The sequence below is a fragment of the Vigna unguiculata genome, chromosome 2, assembly GCF_037176805.1.
Source record: "Vigna unguiculata cultivar grain cowpea cultivar isolate G323 ecotype 2 chromosome 2, ASM3717680v1, whole genome shotgun sequence".
Classification (NCBI taxonomy): Eukaryota; Viridiplantae; Streptophyta; class Magnoliopsida; order Fabales; family Fabaceae; genus Vigna; species Vigna unguiculata.
Genome location: NC_140793.1, coordinates 27,929,258 through 27,952,455, shown reverse-complemented (window position 1 = coordinate 27,952,455; position 23,198 = coordinate 27,929,258). Strand labels below are relative to the sequence as shown.

Genomic DNA, 23,198 nt, shown 5'->3' with positions numbered 1-23,198 from the left:
GTGACAATAAAAATGGTGAAATTTAAGTATAAAAGATTTGGAATCTTATATTTTCAAAAGTTATTAGAGAATTAAATTCATGAAGTTAAGATTATAAAATCAACAAAAAAGTTTGAAAAAACAATACAGAAAAAAATAAACATACATTTTCTAAAAATTATCCATTAAAACCTGCACACGAAAGTAGTAATCCAATATGTTCCTTTATTACTAAACTCCATGTATTAGATCCTTAAAGAGGTTGGTTTAAGAAAAGAGTGGCAATAAAATTAGGTTACGTTGCACTATTAGTTTGTTTATGGATAGCCAAGAACATTAAACAATTTGCACGAATGCGTTTCGTACATCAACTTTACAAATCATATAATTGTTTGTCATTCGGTTGTCTTTTTTATGCTTTATTATTAACCTATCTTTGTTATGTATATGTATTCGATTCGATTCGTATTATATCATTAATTAAACATTATGCTATTGCTGACAAATGAAGCATTGTTGAGAGATATATATCATCAACAACGTACATAATAATGAGACTTAGGTACCTTTTCTAATTTCGCAAAACCCATGAACTGCACGTTGTTATTTAAAATGGAATGGTGTGATAATGAGATAATATAGTTTATGTTAACAAAATATTAATCAAATAAATAATAATTATATTATAATAAGAATGAGACAAATATATAAATATATGGATAACAAAAAATTTATAAAGTCAAACAGTAAATAAAGGCATAAAGCCTTAACATCAACAAAATCATCACAAATATGTTCTTTCACAACAAAAAATATCGTGTTTAGAAATAATAACTCTATTATACTAAAAATTTACTTAGTAATCTTTTATTTATAATATAAACAAAATAATTTTTTATTAGTATACACATGAACATTAGTCTCATGATCTATAAACTAATTGTTTGAGTTAAAAACATAATTTAACTCAGTAACTTAAGATTAGAGACATGACCTTTCAACTGAGAAATCATATGCAACATACATAATAATAGTATTAACTTCACGTTTATAACAAGCTAGACTTGAAATTCTAAACAAGCTTTAAAAAATAATGATTTTTTTTTTCTCACCACAAAGACACTTAATCTAAACATAAAAAAAATTCAAACTTATATGTTTTGTACACAATAACACCATGAAGGAAGCAATTTTGAAATCATACAAATAATAAATATGATGTCAAATAAAACAAATCCTTCTAATTTAATGTCATAAACAATATTTGCACATTCATGAATATGATAAAACGAATATTTATTATTTAGTCATTTTATTTTTTTTTATTTTTTTACATTAATGTCAAGATAATTTTTTTTCACACATGCATAGTTTAGATAATATTTTTCCTTAAATGTATAGTTGAGTTCAAGTACTTCCGATAACTTGACCTCATGCCGAGGTACAAAATGTCATTAAATCTTGCTAGGATAAACTTTTTTAACAATGGCTCTGATATCATATTAGAAGTGGAGTTTAAGCCTAAATCAATCTCACAAAACTGTTTTATAAAGTGAGATTTGCATCTCAGTTATGTACTATAAAATTGTGTTATCTCTAATCGATGTGAAACTTCCAACAATAAAAGATGAGTATGACACACAGACCCTTGACTAAGGGGGCCATGGCCCCCAATTTTTTTTTTCTTTTTACATTTATATTATTTAATATATGATTTTAAATACATTTTTTTAAATTGATAATTTTAATGTATTTTATATATTTGATACTCTAATAAATTTATATATATATATATATATATATATATATATGGAAAAGTTTGTTTTCACATTTATTTTTCAAACATTTTTAAATAAAAATAATTATTTTATTAATATTATCTTTTAAATGGTTATTTGTTTAATTTAATCATATTTTATTTTTTTATTTTTTAAAATTTAATTATTATAAATGAAAATTAATTATAATAAAATTATAAAATTTATTTATATTTAATTTTATAATTACAGTAATTGTAATTTTATTATTTTTTATTATCATAAAAAAAGTAAATACAATGTTTTGATTAGTTTATATAAAAATTTTGGAATTATTCTTTTGGTTTTTATTTTCGTTCAAAAAATATAAAGTTAGTCATCTAATTTTTTTTAGTCTCAATTTGGTCCGACTTTTGAAAAAATGATGCAATTTTGTCCTTTATTCGTAAAATTTCTTGAATCGAACCAAATATTTTTCATCAAAATTGAAGTTGTGAATATGAATGATTTGCTTTGTTGGTATAATTGACATAATCTTAGTCTCAACTTTGATGAAAAATCATTACCCTACTTCAAGAAATTTAACGAATCACATTAATTTTTAAAAATCGGGACCAAATTGAGACTAAAAAATACTAGAAGACCAACTTGACATTTTTAGACGAATAAATGAACAAAAAAATAATTCAACTAAAATTTTGACACCCTCAATATATTGCCTGAAGATTCGCCACTGATATGACAGATATTTTATAAATATTATTAGATAAAACACTTAAAATATGTCCACCAAATATCTTTATTAGAACCATAACATATTAATAGCTCTATATATCACAAAAAAAAAAATATAAATATATTTCAATGAACAAAAATTTTAGCAGAAAATGAAAATTTAACTCATATATAGCATCATCTCTAACTTTTGCATTAAAATAAATAATAATGAAAAAGTAAAATAAAAATAAATTTCTCTCTAAGAATGTTAGGAAAATATTAATATAAATAAATAATAATAATAATAATGTTAGGATAACAAAAGATTCATAAGTCAAACAACATAATATAATAATAATAATATAGAACAAAATTAAAAATGAAGTGAAGAGTATAAATAGTTTGGGTTGGAGCACACATAATGCTGTCTTTAGAGAGAAAACACCCTTATTGCATAATGCAAAAAAAAAATTATTTGTGTTTTTATCTTAAAATACAACAATCTGTTAGATCTCTTAGATATCTTAATATTATGAACATCACTCCTTTTTTTGTTTTCAAAGATAATATAGAGAAGAAGACGTCACTCTTTATATTGTGTTTGTTGTTATGTTATGTATTTTTTTCATATACATAGGTGATATTTATAAATAAGAGAGAGACTTAGAAGCAAATTGTAATAAATTTGGTTTTAAAATAAAATAGGTTATAATCAATAAAATAAATGTAAAAAATCGTTTATTTATAAATAATATTTATCTATAAAAATAATTTTGTATAAAACATTAATAGCAACAAGATTTTATTTTAATTATTTATTGTTTAAATTATATTAAATATTTAAAACATTTTAACCCATTGCAAATAAAGATACCGAAAAGTGAATCTTTCACACAACTTAGTGTGAGATTAAATTTAAAAGTGCGTGGTAATCAGTGGTTTGAGTTAAATCAAAATTGAAACAAGGAGGATAATTTCTCATCACAATATCTATTTTTGATTGGTTGCATGATAAGAATTAACATAGAAGTAATTTGTTATTGATGGCAAACAATTTTTCTTTTAAACTTATTATTATTATTATTGTAGGAGAGAAATATACCTGCAACATGTTTCCACAATAAACATTCTTGGGTTCTCTTCTTCTTTGTTGTAAGTTCAAGATGTACTTTGTTATTCAATGATGAAGATGAAAATGTATATTAATAGGATCTTTACAACATTTGAACTACTTATGATTGCAAAGGCATTCGGATTAGAGATGACAACGAGTTAGGTCGGGTACAAATCGTGTTTATCTACAACAAAAAAAAAAATTCGATCTGTTACCCATCCGTTTATCCGTTTAAAAAATACTTAAAGATTTCTTTAAAAGTCGCGGATACTCTTAGATATTCTCATACATGCAAATATTTAATATATATATATATATATATATATTATAAAATTTAAATAAAATTAATATAAATTAAATTTAACCTAATAAAATATAACTAATTCTAATTAAATTTAACTTAATAAAATATAAATTAAATTTTAATTTTTTGCGAGTAACGAATATCCGTGAGTATGAGTAATATGATACTCGCACCTAATCTATTTATAAACGGGTACTAACTATCCGTTGCAGATTCTATCTGTTACAAATTTTATCTGTTGAAAAAAATAAAACTGTATATTGATGGTAAAAATAATCACAAACAAAAAGAAAAGGAAAAGATGTGTCTGAGAAAGGAGTTGTTAGAAGAACCACCACCGTAAAAGAATATAAGATTAGATTTTTTAATCATAATGGTGTAATTTTCTTTCGAAATTATTAGAATGAAGAGAAATTTAAAATTTATAAAAATGGAAAGGAAAGTTGTAATAAAATCATCTTTATAAATTATTACTCTAAACACAAACACATACCATCGTACATTTACATATACATTTTTTAAATATGTAAATTTATATTCATAAAAAATAAAATAAAATAAATGAACAAATGAGAAATTAAATATTAATAAATAAAGAAAAAAATGAAAATAGACAAAACATTTAAAAATAACGATTATTTTTTAAAAATTTCACAAATAATAATATTATAAAGATAAAATTGAAATTATAAAATTTGAATACAAAAGAAGAAATTAAATTTTTTTATATTATAGATAAGATTTTTGGTTTATTTAATGTAATCTCTTAATTTTCTTTTATTACAAAGATTAAATACAGTAACTTTCATTAGATTGAAATTAAGATACCTGGGGCACAGGCAAAGAAGAATAACGAAGGGTAAGACTGTCATTTCAATATACATATGGTGTAGAAAACATGGGGTGCATGAAGCAATCGTCTCACTCCAATTCGAGTATGAATTCAAAATTTGCGCATCTAATTTTTGTTCACTGTAGAAGCGACACCTTCGAGTGTTTGTGAAAATGCCAGACAGAAACTCTTATGTGGACAGTCAATTCCTCACCCCACGAAGGTCACCCAGGTTCCTCCCACAACTAAACCACACCACCACTGTCAACCCCAAATCTGCCACTGTTTCCGTAAAGAAATCCAATGATTCTACAGTCGGGTCGAGAATATCTCCGAAGCTTAACAATGGGGACGTTGGGTTTTCTTCTCTTCGACGATCTCCCAGGTTCAAAAACGAGCCAAGCGATAAGAAAGTGAAAGGCACGAGGGTGAAGGGTGGTGAAGCTGAAACGAAGGAAAATTGTGTAGTTTTGGATGAGGGGTTTGGTCGAGTAAGAAATAGAGAGAGAAAGGAGAAGAGGGTTGAAGTTAAAACGCTCGATAATCATGACGCTTTGGATGAAGGGCGTCGTCGACGAAGGAAGAAGGAGAGAAACAAGGGGAGTAGGGATGGAGTTAACACGCAAGGAAATCTTGTCATTTCAGATGAAGGGACTGGTGGGGGAGAAAAGAAGGGGGTAATAGGGAAGAGGGTTGAAGTTAAAACGACCAGAAATGGTGTCGTTTCGGATGAGGGTGCTGGTGGGGGAAGAAAGAAGGGTGGAAATAGGGAGATCGTTGGAGTTAAAACAGAAGAAAATCGTGTTGTTTGTGATGAGGGTTTTGGTGGAGAAAGAAAGAAGGGGAGAAATGGAGACAAGAGAAAGCGCAATGACGATGAAATAAGGAAAGGATGGACGAAGGAACAAGATTTGGCTCTTCAAAGTGCATATCTTACTGCAAAGCCTAGCCCCCATTTCTGGAAGAACGTTTCCAAACTGGTATGCATCCCTCTCTGTGTGTATGCAGTAGAAAATATTGACTTTTGGTTCGACTTCAACTTGGAACAAAGTTTGTGATTTATGCTGTTGCAATTTAACTGAATTTGAATGTTTGGGATTTGCTTGTGTAACCCTTGACAGCTGACTGTTATGTGGATGGTTTACAGTTTAAAGAGATTTAATATGAGTGTTGATAATGGAAGAATGGATTCAGAAAATGAAGCTGTTTGCTATGGTTTGAAAACTTGGTTGATGATTTTCTTGTTTTGCCTTTGTTTTATTGTCTGCTGAAATGTTAGAAAACAGATATGGTGATTCAAGTGTGCGCTAAAAACTTGCATGCTATTGTCAGCTAAAAATTGCAGTGAATAAGTTATTATGTACTCTTTTACGGCAACACTATAATTCTGAAAGGTGATAGCTGTTTGTGTTTGAATGCAATGGTGTAGAATGGAATGATACTGGGTTTCATCTTGTTGTATCCTATCATTCATGGTACAGTAACTCAAGTAATAGGAATTCCAACGAGTTCCAAAAACACAGAGGGTACAGGAAACTCTGAACAAGAAAGAGTTTCGAGGATCTTTATTAATAGAGAATAAGATAAAGAAGTAAAGTTTTACAACAATAAGCCCGCACACCCCCCCCCCCCCCCCCCCCCCCAAGAAGATGTTCTTGCATTAACTAAACCAATTTCATATCAGGAAGCATCCACTTATACTGTGGAAGTTTCATAGCCTTCCAAGTCCAACTACAATTATCTTTCCTGAGCATATCAGTTGATGGCCTTCCTATTGTGTCGTATCCTTTAACAAGCCTCCTGTAATACTCAGTAAGGCATAAAAAACCTTTAGTTGTTTGACAGTTTGAGGCAAGGGCCAATCTTTGACAGCTTGAATCTTTACAGGATCAGTAGAGATTCTGATTTTTTTTTACAGGAAATGACCAATATAATTCACTTTATCCATTTCAAAGTAACATTTAGTTCTTGGAAAACAGATTATTGCCCCTCATGATTGACAACACCTTCCTCAAATTTTGTATAAATATGTTTAGATTCATTGGTGCTATAAATCAGTATATCATCAAAGAAAGCTTACAAAAATTTTCCGAGAAATTTCCTGAAAACAACATTCCTCAAACTTTGAAATGTTACACGCACATTTAGAAGTCCAAACGATGTGACCAAATATTCATACTGGCCACTGTGTCTTGAATGCAGTTTTGTGTTTATCTGCAAGATCCATCCTCACTTGATGGAAACCTGCCCTCAGGTCAATTTTGGACAAAATCATGGAACCATTCAATTCATCCATGGAGTCTTCTACCAAAGGAATTGGAAACCTGGCTTTAACTGTACACTTGTTAAGCTGCTATAATCAGCACACAATCTCCAAAAGCCATCCTTTTTTTCAACTAACACAACAAGTTTGGCATAATAATTGCAGCTGTTCTGTATAAAACAGGAATCCAACATCTCCTGAACAACTTTATCAATAATGTACTTTTGATTGCCTGCATCTTTGTTAGGTCTTTTATTTAATGTATCAGCCCCTTGCAACCGAGGAATCTATGCTTTTGAAGTTGCCAATTTTGACTGTCTCCCTGTTTTCTTTTTTTATCAGCAAAGTATTTATCTTTATATATATTAATTAAACATTATACAAAAATATGTTCTCAGTCTGTAGTCAAAGAACCTTGATATTACAACATTGTGCCTATATACCTCTGTAGTCAAAGAACCTTGATATTACAACATTGTGCCTATATAACTCTATCGAGGTATACTACGTTGAAGCCTTGTAGTAAGATTCATTACAAGTAATAGCTCTTGTTTTTAAATTTGGTTCATTACAAGTAACAGATTCAGAGTTAAGCTAAGGTAAAGGCTTTCATCACTGTAGTAGGCTCAAACATCCTAACCATCATCTGAATATCATGTTTAAGCCCTCCAGGAAACAACTATTCTTCAGAAAGGTCCAATTGATTAATTCTGGCACCTAATTCTTTATGATATAGGACGTAATAGTGGAAGGCTGCCTCAAATCCATCAGTTCTACCATTGGATCTTCCCCAATTTTACCAAATCTATCCATTAACAATTCGCATATGCAATCTAAGATGGCCGATGATTATGTTTAATAGATTTAACAAAAGCTTTACCCCTTCAAAATGCATAACTTTTCAGACGTACCTTATATTTTCAGAAGTAAAATCAATGGAAAAGTACTTTTCGCATTGGCAAATCCATTGATTCACGTTCTCACCATTGAATCTTGGAGAATAGATTCTATCTAACCAAGTTCCACATGATTAAGGAGCAGCAGAATGTGAATGAATGTTACCAGAACCAGATTCTCTGCCGTCATCTTGAATGTGATTTTGTCTATGTCCTGAATTGTTAGCTCGTGGTAACTTTTCTGAATCTTCGGGATTTTTTTGGAGTAGTTCAGTAATGGTCCTTTCAAGTGTATTCATGTAATGCCTTTTGCCCGGCACCTGCCAATTCCACAATTTTTGCTTCATTCGTCTCACAAATGCTATTTTCTAACCGTTCTTCCATTTTGTGTAAAGATGCTTGCTTCTTGTTGATTCCACCACCACTGCTGAAGGAGAGTGTGTTCATGAACGTGACAGCTGATACCAGTTGATAAAATTGCATTCATAACCTCCCCTTCAGCCAAAACAACTAATTAACTAACTCTAAAAATGGCTACTTTAACATATCAAATAGGAAGGGATGGAATGTAACACTTTTCTTCCCCTTGAAAATGGGGATATGATATGAGATGGTTTCCATTTCATCCTAAAAATATACAGAACAATGGCATGTTATCTTTATTATATCCGATCTCATTTCATTTAACGTCAATCACGTATCCAGACATTGAGGAACTGGTGTTGAAAGTTTAGACAATTTTATTTCTTTATGTATATTTCTTGAAGAACAAATGTAGTTTTATAGTCTGTCCTAGTCAATTGCTTGTTAGGTACATCATGCGGATGCAGCTAGCTTATTGATATCTTTTATTCTTCTATTGGTTGAACCATTACCGTTCAAAATATGTTGCAGGTTCCTGGAAAGTCTCAACAGGAATGCTTTGATAGAATTCACATAGACCATGCGACTCCAGTTCAATTGCAGCCTCGATCAAGGGCAAAGACATTAAAATCACCCATTCATGAATTTTCTTTATCTGCAAGTAAACTTCTCGACCCTATCGACATAAAAGTTAGAAGATCTAATGTTCTAAAACCAAAGAACATTATGACCCAGAAGTCTGTTGAGAAGCAGTTACAGCGCAAGCTTGTAGGTGATCTAGACGGTGCAGGGGACATATTTTCCGTTCTCGAACCAAACATAGATTTGTCCACTAATGTTTTACAGCCTAGTGAATCTCTTTCTACTCCAAAGCAGCTAAAGGAAAACAAAGGGTTCCTGCAAAGTTGCACCGAAACATCATCTTCAAGTGGTAATAAGGTACTTTCAAGATTTAGTGGCTCGCACAATACAAATCTTGTTAGTCCTCCGGTATTAAAGAAAGTAAAGAACAGGGTATTGCATGAGAAATATGTCAATCAATTACGCTGTAGGGAATCAAAGAGAAGAGCAGCCTCTATGAAGATAATTGGTGAAGGAAGAAGCATAAAGAGAAAGGATGCAGTTAAAGCTGCAAAAGTTGCCTTGGTTTCTGAAGCTAGAGATGCTATCAATAAATTTCGACAATCGCAAGTCAATGTCATGGACAACGGCTGCAGTTCTGATGAACTTAACGATGATAGCATTCAATATGAAGATGAAAGTCAATAGCTTTTACTGAAACTTATTGTCTTTTTGCTTGTATAGTATTTTGATCTGTACTTTTAGAAATTATAGAAACTGATTTTTTCTGTGGTTCATGTAACTGTCTGTTATACCCATCTTTTCATTATTTGAGTATGAATTTGTTTGACAGATAATACTTCTAAAAGAAAAAAATAAGAACAAAAAGATTGATAATTTAGAAAAAGTCATTAATATATTATTTAATACATTACAAACGAATCTTATAAAAAGTGATAACTAGTCCTTTTGAAAAGGGTGTAAGAAATAGTAATGGATGAATTTCTGCTACACGGTTTATGACTCATCCACGCAAGAACTTTAAGAAGATGTTGGTCCCAGGTGTTCCTTTTATTCTTAAAGTTTTTATGGATTTGACATTGCAGTGCCTTTACAACTACTTATTCCCCGCCACAACAAATTTATTTGCCAAGAGTTAAGTCCAATTACTCCTCAAATCTTAACTTATACAATATCTGTATACATTAACAACTACTGATGAGCACTGTATTTAATTGTTGAGTATTTTTTCAAAAGCCTAAAAAAATTTGAGGATATATCACTTTTCAATTCGATAGAAAGAAATTGAGAAGATATACAAGCCTAAAATAAAAGCGGGGAAGATCGAAAGATAGAAATATGAAAACAAATAATTGTGTTTTTTTTTTCGGTCCTTGCTAACGTGATGCAAGAATAAAGAGAGTTTAAAAGAATTAAGTTTCATTTTGATTATTGAGTTCATTGTTTCATTTTAATCTTCGGATTTCGTCACTTATGTATTGCGTCAGTAGTCCAACGGTCAGGATAATTGCCTCCCGGCTGACGCATCATCTTTTAGTTTTTTACAATTTCATTTTTATTTATAAATGTTGGTATATTTTCGTGGAAGTACAATTGTGTTAAATTAAGTGTGTAGGTAGTAGTTTTGTTTTATTTTTAAAAGTAGTTATCTTTTTATGTTAGAAATATTGTATTATAGTTATACTAAATTTGGTTTCATGCAATTACATAAATTCAGCCATTTTCATATAAGCGTCTAAATTGAGTAGTTCTAATAATGAATTATGGGAATGATTATTTAGCATCATATATATTGTAGATTGCTGAATCAATTTGGTATGATAATTTAAAATGATTTTGTAAATTTTTGGCGGTGCAAAAAGCAAATGGTAAGTTGCAGACCCATATATTTAGTGTCTGTGTGATCGAAATATAAATGAAGTTGAAGATATGGTGTTACCAAAATAGGAGTTTGTAAAGGTGCTTGAATGAAGTAAAGCTCAGCTTCTTCTGTTATTGTTTGTTTAAATTGGATAGACTACTTACGATTTTTCTTTTTTTGATTGTTTATAGCATTTGACATTTGAGTAAATCTGTTGATTGTTTTTATGTGTTGATTTATTCTACAGTATAACATAATTAAGTTAAATGCCCCAAATTTAAATGGCTTAGAGTTCAAATATAGATTTGGAGACAATAACTGCAAATTAGGGTTCATGGATAGCGTCAGTAGTCCAACGGTTAGGATAATTGCCTTCCAAGCAATAGATCCGGGTTCGACTCCCGGCTGACGCATTTCATTTTTTTGTTTATAACTTTTGGTATATTTTCGAGGTGCTTTGAATGAAGTAAAGCTTAGGTTCTTATGTTATTGTTTGTTGAAATTGGATTTCTTTTTCTTGTTTGTAGCATTTGACATTTGAGTAAATCCCTTTATGTTTTTTTTGGCATTACTTGTATATTATAAATGAATTAAGTTAAATGTCCCAATTTAAATAAGTATTAAGGATAAAACATATTGATTGATTTGATAAATTATTCAATTTAATTGGCAAATATTGTCCTACACCACAAGAGATTCCAATCTTCAAAGCTTTCAATTAATCTTGCGTAAGTGTTTTCAATTATAGCTTCAATTAGATAATCAAATTATGAGATTAAGAGCTCTAGAGGAGTTTGTATTTTTGTTGTACCATTCTTAGGTTTAAATAATTTACCATCTTTAATTATCTATTAATAGAATATCTGAATTTCTATTGCATTGGTGTTTTGTATACTTTTTTCAATAAAGCATGTTTTTTCGTTAGTGTTAATGTTTGATATTGATCCCAAAGATTGAAGAATTAATTAGTATGAACAGTATTTGATATGTTTAATCCTTTTTTCATCAACAGCATCAGTAGTCCAACGGTCAGGATAATTGCCTTCCAAGCAATAGATCCGGGTTCGACTCCCGGCTGATGCATACATCTTTTGTATTTTTTACAGTTTCTGTTTTTGGAACAAATAAAGAATATGTTTGGTCCTGCGAAGATGCTAATTTTATGTTCCATTTTACCCTTTTAATGTTGTTTGATCCTCGAAAATGAAGTTGATGGTTATTCCTTCAGGAGCTTTAATGAAATGCTGAATTTTGTCATCATCTAGTTTTAACTCATTTCATTTGCCATTGAAAAGGGATGATTTTAAGGGACTTTTCTCAGGGATGCAACATGCCAAGTTGTAAAATGGATTACCTTATATTGAACGAAATCAAACAAGAACAATGAACCGTAACTAAACCAAAAAGAGGAGAGCCAAATGAAACATGAACGAAGCTAATATTTGTTGTCTTTCCACGAGCTTTATGTGATTTACTATATAGTTTTTTTTTGAGGTAAAATGAAGAGTAATTTTTCTGGGTCAAAAATCGTAGCTCATTATTGTTGTTGTACTTTGGAAATTAGAAATTCTGCAGTTATCTTGCCTTAGCAGTAAGTTTAGCTCTTCAAATCAAAGGGCACCATCAAGCTGAAACTTTCCCTATCTGGAACTAAAGAGGATCGCATTCATTTCAACAGTAATGTTCTAATAATGGAGCTTATATATCATGAAATTATTGAGAAATGATAAAGCAACTTGCCAGATTTTAAATCCTTTTATAAGTGGTTGTTATCCAATTCACTTAGCTACCTTACTTCTCATAAAGTGTTAGGTCTCTGACAGATGAGAACCCTTTTAAAATCGTGTCATCCACTTGGTGTGTGGCCACGACATCAGTAGTATACAGTTGACACAAAAATTATGTGTTTAATAATGTCCCAGAAAAGAAATTTTTGAAGCAACCGCATATTCAGGATTCTACTAAAATCAGGTTGATTCTACTTATGTGTTTGGCAACAAGCCTTTTTCATTACTATAAAATTGGATATTCATCACAAGTTGAAAGTGAGGCTTCAACTGAACATACCCTATAGTATGTTAAAATACAGGGTAAAGCTGAAACTTGTAAGAATCAAACCATCAATCAAAGCCAACTTATTGGGAAATCTCATTAAACTTTCTAATACCCTAATCTTGAAGTACAAAAGAGGAGAACTTTGCTTCTCTTTCATCATCAGCAAATTGTTATTTCAGACTTTTTTCTAATTCCATCTTTCTCTTACAGACATCTTCCACCATAACCTGCATTTCTGAACAGTGCTTGCTTTATATCTTCCGGGCTCGTACAATTTCTCTGCTCAGCTACCTAAGACCATTAGAACAATAAGGTAAAAAAGTAACACATTTGATTCCAGCCATGTAAATAAATAGAGAGCACTAAAACAAGTTACAAATGCTAGTTTGTACAAACCTCAGAACAGGTTGCTTGCATTGAAAAATCATTGAAGTTGCTTATAACACACTGATGAATTTCAAGGCCTAATGCTTCTAGGGTGTTCACTGTGGACAGGAGTAATCCAAGCTTTGTGGCACAGCAGATGCTAATCCTTGTGTCATGCTCTCTTCTCTCAACATCAAACTGCAGAAGCATTACAACACATACATTGGTTCAGGAACTTGGTGTGTGATTGTGGAAGAGTTTAGAGGTTTGACTGAGAGTGACAAGAACTAGCCCATACCTTAGGGGAATTTCTTACCATTGCTTCATTTGGCTTTAGCTCCTTAGAATTTCCCAAGAGGTTTATATGATTTGTTCCCTCCTCCATTTCTTCTTCTTGCAACTTACCTATCCTTTCTAGAAGCTCTTTCATGTAATCAATGGTGTCTCCCAGAATGGAGGTCCTGTCCATCTGTCATTGTTTGTATTCTCATGTTAGTTCAAAAGGGTAAAGAGAAAATCAAACAGTAAATGCAAGTGTTGGTAGAAAACAATCATGAAAAGGCCACCTACTTATGAAAGCCAATTTCATTTCCATTGATTGAGACATTTATAAAAAGGTAATGACAGGGTAAAAACGAGGTAGGAAAAAAAGAGATTGTATCTGTTGAATCACCTTGCTAATCTTCGGGACTATTGACCTTAGCATGGAAAGACGGTCATTCAAACGCTTTCTTCTCCTTCTTTCTGCCATGAGATTCTTTGAGGGCTGTCCTTCCAGCTTTTTGGATTTGAGCTTTTTCTCTGCACACAAACCCACGTTGAAGACTGGAATCTCTGTCACCTGTTCCTCAACTTTGCAGCCATTTTTTGCTTGTTCCAAACTCTGTTTTTCACTTCCCAGAAAGCCAAACTCTTCATCCTCCAATGATGGGTTATCTTCTTGTGGCAGAAGTGGTGCTGACTCATCATTTCTGGTGTACGATGAATCAAGCTCTGGCAATGAGAACCCATCAACAAAAGGGTGGGTTGCTTCACTTCCATAAGGACATTCAAACCTGTGGTCTAGTGGGGTTGAAAATGCAGCAAAAGAAGGATTCAAAGTGGCTAAACCATGGTTGTCATCAAAAGAGTCAAAACTCCAAGCACTAGGGAGTAACTCATTCAACCCAGTGGACAAAGCACTCCAAGTGTCTTTTCTTGGAGCAAGGAGCTCATCCAGAAAACCAAGTTGTGAAAGCTCCATGTTTGTGCTATTTTTCTCCCTCTTTCTGTGTTCCTCTAGAAAGGAAGTGAATTGTGAAAATAGGAAACAGGGAAGGGTTGATAAAAGATGAAGTTGAAGCAAGTGGGAGAAGTTTGTTTAAATAATAGTGTAAGATGTAAAGAAGTAATAGGGTAAAATAGGGTCCATTCTTCATCAAACACCTATGATTACAGAATGTATTACAGTGAAAAGTCTAGTGAAATAGCACCTAGAGGTAGCCTCAGATTAAAATGGAATCTCTTTCTCTTTCCTTCTTTCCCCTTTCTCTCTCACTCTCAAGGTGAATTGATGTCCTTTTCACCGAAATAATCACCCAGCCAGAATTTTTATTTAATTACCATTCCTTGAAAACTTTGACCCACAATTCTGTCTTTAACGAAAGTGGGTGGAATTAGCATCATAGATTGTCAGTACTTCTTCCATTTTTAATGCAACCCCCTCTCTCTTTCACGTTCAAAGAGAAATAATGCATCTCTCTCCTTCCTTCCCATCATGGTTTAGAGCTTAGACTCCACCCTATACACAATATTCAATACTTTTCATCATTCAATATACAATATCAAAAAACAGTTAAAAAATATTCATCTATTGTGACTATTTGGAACATTGTTCATTTTTCATTAACTACCATTCCATGCTAATCAGTTTCCTTCCATGCCAGCCTGTTTTAACTTCAATTATGGACAAGTGTTTGTAATTAAGTAGGGGCTAATTAAAGTGGGCCAAGTATTAGCACACAAAGACTTTCAAATACTTTGCAATAGAAAGTTACAAATTTTAGCTCCTTTTTCTGGTTTGTTTCTTTTCATTTCTTTTCAAATACTTTATATATCTTTAACTTAGAAAAGACTAATGAAAAACAGTTTGTCTTTTCTTTTGCTACATTTAGTGATTCCTTTAATCAGTTAAGATTTATATCAGTAGCTAGATTAAGTATCTGTACCCCCACCGGGTATAAAATAAAATACACCTTCCAATCATTCATTGTTCTATCATTGCATCCTAAAGCTTATTTCAGCCTCAGCTCATAAAGTTTCAACACTGGTACGGTAATCTGGTTTTTTGATCGCTGTAGGTCCAATAAATAACTTCACAGGTCTCAGAAATTTCCCCTTAAAAATCTTCACTTGCCAACCATTTTCCACACAGATCAAGTGTGTGATCACGTTGGTAGAACTACAAGTACTGATACACTCTACTACCAGACAATTTATACATACAATAAGCAAGCATGGGTCTGGATTTTGTGAAATCACCATACAGTTCAGTGAGAGAACACGGTAATGAGCAAAACCATGTTCACAAAATGATGAGTTTTATAATCTGTTCACTTGTCCTTGTAGTCTGTAATGGTAACAAGAAGCCAGTAATGTGCCAAACATTGAACAGTGAGCGATCGCGTGAGCAAATTGCTTTCTCAATCAGATGGCTAATCTAATCAAATTCGAAGTTGTTTATTAATTACTTTGCACGTTCATATCCACATTAGGTGATCACATTGCACCCTCATTTAAATTATATGCATACCCAATTAGCCAATAAGCAAATTACACTTTCATATTTCACTACTACTACATGCATCTTTTGTTTTGGGTCCAGACTATTATGAACTATGTAGGTTGTCATATAAAGTTAAAATTGCTCATCTGTCAGTATCAGCTAGGATGCACCAGAATTGTCACTAGGCCCCTCCACTCATTATTTAATAGTATTGCGTAAATGTAATGGCAATTTTTCTGTATTTTCTTGGCTGCTAGCCCTGTAATTAGAAGAACAACAACAACATGAATTAGTCGTATCTCATCATCATTAATTCATATGCATTTAATGTGCACAGTGACCACCATACCCAGATTTTGCATGCTTCACTCAAAGTCATTCATCACTTCTCAATGTCTGGTATCACATTATTATAAACTTTAGAAGTCTCACGTCGATGTATTTCATATTAAAGAATTAGAATTTGTATTCCAACTTGATTAAAAGGATCATTTATCATCCAAAGATCCTTGTTTTAAATTTAGGTGCGAAGTAAGTATATATATGAACCCTGTTCACTCTTTCTTTCATTTGCTAAGTCAAATTACTCCTTAATGATTGCATCACTTTATTCATTACACCCCACCACCGTTTTATGTAATTCACAAAATCACATTCACACGTATATTTGATTGTGACTTTGAGATTGATATTTGTTACCACACTTTCGGTTTTTTCACCCTCCATTTTTCCATAAACTAACCAAGGGTCACATTATTTTCTCCTTTCTTTGTCCTCCTCTTTCTATTAATTTTCAATGTTTTACTCTTTTCTAATTTATAAACTTAAGAATATTTAGAGACCTTCACTCTTTTTTTACAAGAAAATATATACTATCAAAAACTGTTTAAATATGCTGTAGATTACAAAGAATAATGATAACACTTAAATTATCCCATAATCTTTTGATGGTATAGTTAGGATAAGTAGAAAATTCTCTTCTTATTGTGTGAAATCCTAAATGATAAATTTCCATTTTTTAATAATAAATGCTATACATAATCTTTGTTGTTTAAGTTGAACTTGTATCATGTAAACCGGATAGTTATAAATTAAGTACAATGATATTATATGACTTTCATTGTTTAGATTTAGTGTAAATTATTAGTTAATGTACTACTATTTTTTTTTCTTTGAAAGAATAATGATTCACATTAAATTATATTAAATAGTAAAAAATAAAGTCAAAAAATAAGTCATATATAATTTTTCAAAAATTAAAGGACAGTTGTGATTAATATTGTATCTCTTTGCATTAGAAATTCCAAAACCAGTTCAAATTGAAGCATATAAATAAGAGAGTTCACTTTTATATGCTTGTAATGCAGGTTTTTCGATATATGCACTAATAAAAAAATAAAAATAAAATGCATTTTTTTTATTTGTTTCTAATCTATGATCAAGTTGTCAATTTAGTATTTCCAACTATTTCTTCCCATTAATTATGATATTCCTAAATAACTGATTTATATCTCGTTTCCAACAAAAGAAAACTGTTTTATTAGTTATTATGTCAGTGACTTACTATATTGGAAACTTATTAAATAATTAGAAGCTTATAAATTCAAAGTTTAAACGGTGATAATTTGAATTTATTTGATGAAAATAATTAATAAACCAACAAGATATAAAATGATTATTTAATTATTCAATTATATCTAACTAAATATTTCAATTATTTTAATCTTAATAAATATGGCGATAATTTTTAAAATATTCTAAAATAATAATCGGAAGACCATTGAGATATAATATACAGAAAAAGTTTTCAAAACATAAATAATTAAAAGTAGATTATTTCAAGTAAATTAATGTAGATAAAAAATAACTAGTTCCTCGAAGCAGCTTTTAAACAAGTAGAAAATATGTTAAAAACATCTATGTATCAACACAAACATATTTTGATCAAACTATCCTTAAAAATAAGTATTAAATTAATTTAAATTATTAGAGTCACATGTTAAACAAACTATCACATTATTAAAGTAAAACTTAGTAACTAACTAATACTTATGATAGACGCTCCACACAAGCATATAAATTAAGAAAAATAATTAATTTATATTATTTTATTGATTTTTAACTTTTTTACTAATATTCTATTTTCAGTCATTATTAAATCATTAAATGTAATGTATCACTACCACAACGATTCATTTTTGTTTTCATTGTTTTAAGTGTGAGATAAAGAAAGTAAGTAAATATCGTAGAGACATAAGGATGAGAAAATAAAATTGCATTCACTAATAAATTTGTCATGTGTACTAAATGAAATTTTTAGTAAACAGTTATAAGTAATTACTATAGATATTTAATTATTTGCTTGCTGTAATGTCCTAATTAAATAGATAAAATCAATTTAAATAAAAGCCACATATATTAAATATCTAGAGAGTGCGGGAAGACGAAATATGACATACATAGTACTCCAACATATCCATAACAAAAGAAAGAGGCTCCACATGCCTAAACGAGATACAAAAACTCGCCAAGAGCGAGAGAAACTCCTACTACTACTAAACTCCAACGCTGAGGCCCCCATAATGAGCCTGATAGTCTCCCAAGGTATCATCAAACCGCAACATCTCTATTATTACCACTGCCAGAGGTTTTCACATCTGCTCACATCAACAAGGTTGATCATTGCAAAGGAAGAAACCACACACAATCATACAAACAAGCAAAGGGTAAGCTAGTGAAAAAGTTCTCATATCATACACTCAACATACAATTTCATATTCAGGCATAAATGGCAGACATCCATATATGAGGCACCAAAACCATATAAGACACCAAAACTTGACTATCCGGATACGCTTAATGAGGCACCACCACGAGACAGTGGAATTACGTCCTAGCAGTGAGGCGTCACCGTGAGGCCTTCGCGGAATTATACCCTTACAAGAGGCACCACCACGTGGCCTTCGTGGAATTACGTCCTAGCCTTGAGGCACCACCACGTTACCCTCGTGGAATTACGTCTTGGTCTCGAGGCACCATCGTGAACCCTCACCTCGAGGTTCATGGAATTAGGTCCTATTGTTGAGGCACCACCGGGGACTCCCCTTAGAAGGGTCCACTGAATTACGTCCATAAGATGAGGCACCATCACGAGCCCCGCTACAAGGGTCATGAAATTATGTCCTACATAAACCTTACTCATACATTATCAATCAGTCATGAAGTTCTTACGCATACCATTAACATGTCCTTTAGTATGGGTGATCAACCATCAAATATATCTCATGCCAAGCTCATTTCCAATTCATTTATTCTCCCCCATACATACATAGTACATGCATATCCAACCCCTTCATACATAATAAGTCAATGAACCAGCCAATCAAACAACCATCAACATTCATGAAACAAAAGCATAACAAAAATCCAAAAGAGGTCTCGCTCAAGCTAGAGTCCTCGCTCAGGAGAGAAGAGTGCTCTCGCTCAAGCAGCAGACTCTCGCTTAGGCGAGACTGCAACAGTGGCTCCTGGAGAATTTTGCGAGCTCTCGCTTAGGCGAGACTATCTCGCCTGAGCGAGACAGTTCGTCGCTCAAAACACAGCCCCTCGCCTGGGCGAGCGCTCGAGTAGAAAAAAACTGGGCGAGTTCCTGTTATTCTCACATGGGCGAGATGAGCTCGCCTGGGCGAGATGAGCTCGCCTGGGCGAGATGAGCTCGCCTGGGCGAGTATATCAGTACTCACCACTGAACCACGCGTATTCAATCAGGGACTCACTCACAACAACACCCAAAGCATTTTCGTACCATCAAAAACAACATATTATCACCAAAACACGAAACAGGACCAAAGCACACCAACAGTGAATCAAAAGCATGAAGTCTAGCTTCCCTTACCTTGAATGGGAGCACTGAAGTTCACTGAGAAGGGGAAGGTACGACGACCCAAACCAGCGCAGTAAAACTGGAAAATAGATGTATTACTAAGCCTACTGTTTTAGATTCAATCTAACAGAGACCAAGGCACATGAATGGAAAGAGAAGGGTAAAGTCTAAGTTCAACTTACCCGAATGAGACCTTAGAGTGAAACGACGGTTGCTTGGAGAATGCCCTAGCAAAGCTCTACGTTCAGCTGCAAGGGGGGTAGGGGAACAATCTTCTCTGAAAATTAGCAGAATGAGGTGTTAGGGTTAGGTTTAGGTGTTTTGGGCACTTCTTGGGCTGGCCTTAAGCCCAACCCGTCCGACGTATTATCATTTTAGTAACCTAACTACCAATATTTTATGACAATTTTGAAGTACGTTAATTATAAACATCTCCGGTGAAAAAAAAATTACAGCTTTATGCTGTCTTCAAATGGTTAAAAAAATAGTTAAATGATGTAAAAGGAAAAAAAAGAAGAAGAAGAGAAAGTAATAATTAGGAATGATAAAAAATAGATTAAACGTGGGAAGTTGTGAATTATTGAGATGTTTTGTGAGGTAAATGTGAGTTAGATAAGTGATTGATGAGAGAATGAGAAATGGTGATGAAAAAGAAAGTGATGGTGATTGAAATATGAATGCATAGGTTGTTTTTGTTTTGTTTTGTTTTGTTTTGTTGAGTTCACGTAACATAACACAAGAAAGACAGAATCACAGAGATGAAATCAGCAGGTTGCGCCCACAATATTCAATATCCCTTTAAAACCGCCAACTTTTGTCCATTTCCTATTATTTTGGTCCCACACTCTTCTCCATTTTTATTATGCTTTAATAATTCTTTTTACATTTCATCATTTTTTTTTATTTCTACTTACCGTATTACATGTCCATTTTTATTAATTTTTAAATATTTATTAACATAACATGAGATATTGTTATTAATATTTTTTGAACCAGATTATTATCTATATTAATCGATCATCTCTTGTTTGTTAATGATTAGTTTTAATAAACAAAATCCGAGTATTTATTAGAATGCAAGACTTTGTCTACCAAAATTCAATTCATTGGCTATGATATTATAATTTTAATACAAACTCACAATATATATTAACATGTAATGTTGATTTAATGTCATTTAGTTAACGAATGACACTTTTCTTTTAGTAAATATTCTTATATTGTAATTTTGTACCATCTTGTTTAGTAATATATATCGCTTACAACTTTTATCCTTTCACGTCTCTTTTAATTAATGTTATGAAGGTTCTCTTATGATATTATGATAGCCAATACGTTTTATAGTGTGTGTAAATAATATTCATCATTCGCATATTTTTTACATGATTTTACCTTATTGTCTCCTTTCTTGGATATCTAATCTACCATAAATTATTTTGGCAAACAAACTTATTATATATATATATATATATATATATATATATATATTATATTTAGGGTATTTTTTATTTAAGTTAGTTCTTATATTTATTTTTTCTCAATAGGAACTTTATTTATTTTCTAAAAGATTTAATATAGGATGTTTTGTGTTAATTTGATGTTAACATTGTTTAAGGATATCATATGTTAAAATCTATGTTTATCACGTGTTAAATTAGATCATCTTTTATTTTGAAATCCTTCTAATTTTAAGAAATGATATATTCAAAATAGAGCATGATTCAAATTTTTGATGCATGATATTTCTAAATGAAATTATCACTAATTTAAAAGAAATACCATATTAAAATTTTGTTACAAAAAATAATAATTTAATTAAATAAAAGAATATAAAAGTTAAAATTAGTTAAATCTATAAACATAAGAACCAAATTATTAATTAAACTAAATGAAATTATCACTAATTCAAAGATTGTTAATTTAATTTACAATTTAATTTTTTGTATTATGTCACGTCATTAATGATTTCTTTCTACAAAATTTTACTTTAATACAAGAGTCATATAATAATTTACTTTTACTAATATCTCGTTTAATTTTATTGAAAAAAATATATATTTTTAAAATAAAAAATTATTTATTTATTTCTACAATCCTCAGAATATATTTTAAAAATAAAAAATCTTACAATGTTTACATTCTAACTTTATGATCCAATATATCTTCCACCCTAAAATTTCTGGGAAGTATGTAACATGTAAAAATTTAAATTTTCTATTCATTACTCTAAAAATTAACTACTACTGAACCATTGTTAAAAAAATCTATAAATAATATTAAATGCTCACATTTAAATTTTAATTACTATATAACTAATCATCAGAGTAAACCCATAAATAAAGTTTCAAAGGCCAATGGATCAGTCATTATTAGCGGGAATGGACCACTCACGGTGATTTTTTCATTATTTGGTTACTAAGTACTTTAAATTCTCTGTAACCATCTACATAAATAATACAGAACAACAAACTTATTAATATGCCATATTAAAAACCTACAAAAAGATACTTTACTACTTAAAAAGATACACAAGAAATACATTCCATGTTATATGTTCTTGGAATAATTTCTCCAATACGACTTTTGGGTATTGTTACAAAGAAGTTAGGGAGATAAAATGTATGTGTTACACTATTTGTAAAAAAGAAAAATCTTTTATCATTTTTATTGACTGTTTTTAAATAAAAAAATTATAATCTTATTGTCATACAAATACATATATTTTTAATAGAAAAATAAATTTTATAACTTTTATTGACCATAATAAAATGTATTATGATTTTTTCAATTATATTTTATAATAAATATTTATTTTTAAACAAAAATAACTATTATGTGAAAGAAACAAACATAAATCACTAAGAGCAAAATATTATTTATTTTTGTAATTTCAGAGCAAAACTCCTCCCATAACATTTTTTTTTAGAATTATAGAAATACACAAACAGAGTCTGTATGTATAAAATAAAATATTTCTGGTAAAGATATAAAGTTACTGAAAATAAATATGTTAAACTAAATATCAAATTTATTTAGAGAAAAACTAATTTTATGTCTATAAAATTATAAAAACGTGTTCAACAAATATATATAAAAAAAAAGTAATATAGGAAAATGATCAAACTTGTAAAAGAATGACATTTTAATAATAATATTAGGAGAACACATTTAATTAAAAAAAAAAAAAACACTACCTATTTAAGTAGTATAGAGGTGTCATCACATGATATTGCAATCATTATTTTGCCTTGTGAAAAAAGGTATCAGAACAATTTCACCAACAAAAGATGCCAAAAATATTCTAAGAAATATGAAAATTGAATACCAGTATTTTTTACGTAAGACTAATTTAAAAATCTTGAGTTAAATATATTTCTTTTCTAAACTATTATATAAAATATCTTATTTTATCTTTAAATTAAATTAAATTATATATTATATTATAATTTAGTTTTAAAATAA

At 30.7% G+C, this 23,198-nt stretch overlaps 2 protein-coding genes, 1 long non-coding RNA gene and 2 other non-coding genes across 6 annotated transcripts; 3 read left to right on the top strand and 2 right to left on the bottom strand.

Annotated features, from left to right (window-relative positions):
* Window positions 1–4,803: 4,803 nt before the first annotated feature.
* On the top strand, window positions 4,804–9,643 carry LOC114167250 (Homeodomain-like superfamily protein). Its single transcript, XM_028052274.2, has 2 exons — window positions 4,804–5,683; window positions 8,757–9,643. The coding sequence occupies exons 1-2, from the start codon at window positions 4,877–4,879 to the stop codon at window positions 9,492–9,494; spliced, it is 1,545 nt and encodes a 514-aa protein (XP_027908075.2). The 5' UTR covers window positions 4,804–4,876; the 3' UTR covers window positions 9,495–9,643.
* Window positions 9,644–11,009: 1,366 nt separating this feature from the next.
* TRNAG-UCC (transfer RNA glycine (anticodon UCC)) lies at window positions 11,010–11,081 on the top strand. The gene has a single exon. It is a non-coding gene; the product is annotated as a tRNA-Gly (tRNA).
* A 598-nt stretch (window positions 11,082–11,679) lies between these two features.
* Window positions 11,680–11,751, top strand: TRNAG-UCC (transfer RNA glycine (anticodon UCC)). The gene has a single exon. It is a non-coding gene; the product is annotated as a tRNA-Gly (tRNA).
* An 899-nt stretch (window positions 11,752–12,650) lies between these two features.
* Window positions 12,651–14,445, bottom strand: LOC114168320 (transcription factor bHLH93-like). 2 transcript variants are annotated; one of them, XM_028053103.2, is made up of 4 exons: window positions 13,763–14,445; window positions 13,406–13,558; window positions 13,120–13,287; window positions 12,651–13,014 (listed from the first exon to the last, which is right to left on the bottom strand). In XM_028053103.2, the coding sequence occupies exons 1-4, from the start codon at window positions 14,330–14,332 to the stop codon at window positions 12,928–12,930; spliced, it is 978 nt and encodes a 325-aa protein (XP_027908904.2). In that variant the 5' UTR covers window positions 14,333–14,445; the 3' UTR covers window positions 12,651–12,927. The 2 variants fall into 2 exon arrangements, with proteins under 2 accessions (XP_027908904.2, XP_027908897.2); XM_028053096.2 differs by having other exon boundaries at window positions 13,388–13,558; window positions 13,763–14,372.
* Window positions 14,446–18,250: 3,805 nt separating this feature from the next.
* Window positions 18,251–20,053, bottom strand: LOC114167050 (uncharacterized). The gene is made up of 3 exons (XR_003600094.2): window positions 19,919–20,053; window positions 19,749–19,815; window positions 18,251–18,510 (listed from the first exon to the last, which is right to left on the bottom strand). It is a non-coding gene; the product is annotated as an uncharacterized LOC114167050 (long non-coding RNA).
* Window positions 20,054–23,198: the final 3,145 nt, after the last annotated feature.

Coding starts and splice junctions, on each gene's coding strand:
- LOC114167250 (XM_028052274.2), top strand. CDS start 4,877: ATGCCAGACAGAAACTCTTATGTGGACAGTCAATTCCTCACCCCACGA. Junction 5,684..8,756: donor GGAAGAACGTTTCCAAACTG/GTATGCATCCCT, acceptor AATATGTTGCAG/GTTCCTGGAAAGTCTCAACA.
- LOC114168320 (XM_028053096.2), bottom strand. CDS start 14,332: ATGGAGCTTTCACAACTTGGTTTTCTGGATGAGCTCCTTGCTCCAAGA. Junction 13,559..13,762: donor TAGTCCCGAAGATTAGCAAG/GTGATTCAACAG, acceptor AAACAATGACAG/ATGGACAGGACCTCCATTCT. Junction 13,288..13,387: donor TGGTAAGAAATTCCCCTAAG/GTATGGGCTAGT, acceptor ATGCTTCTGCAG/TTTGATGTTGAGAGAAGAGA.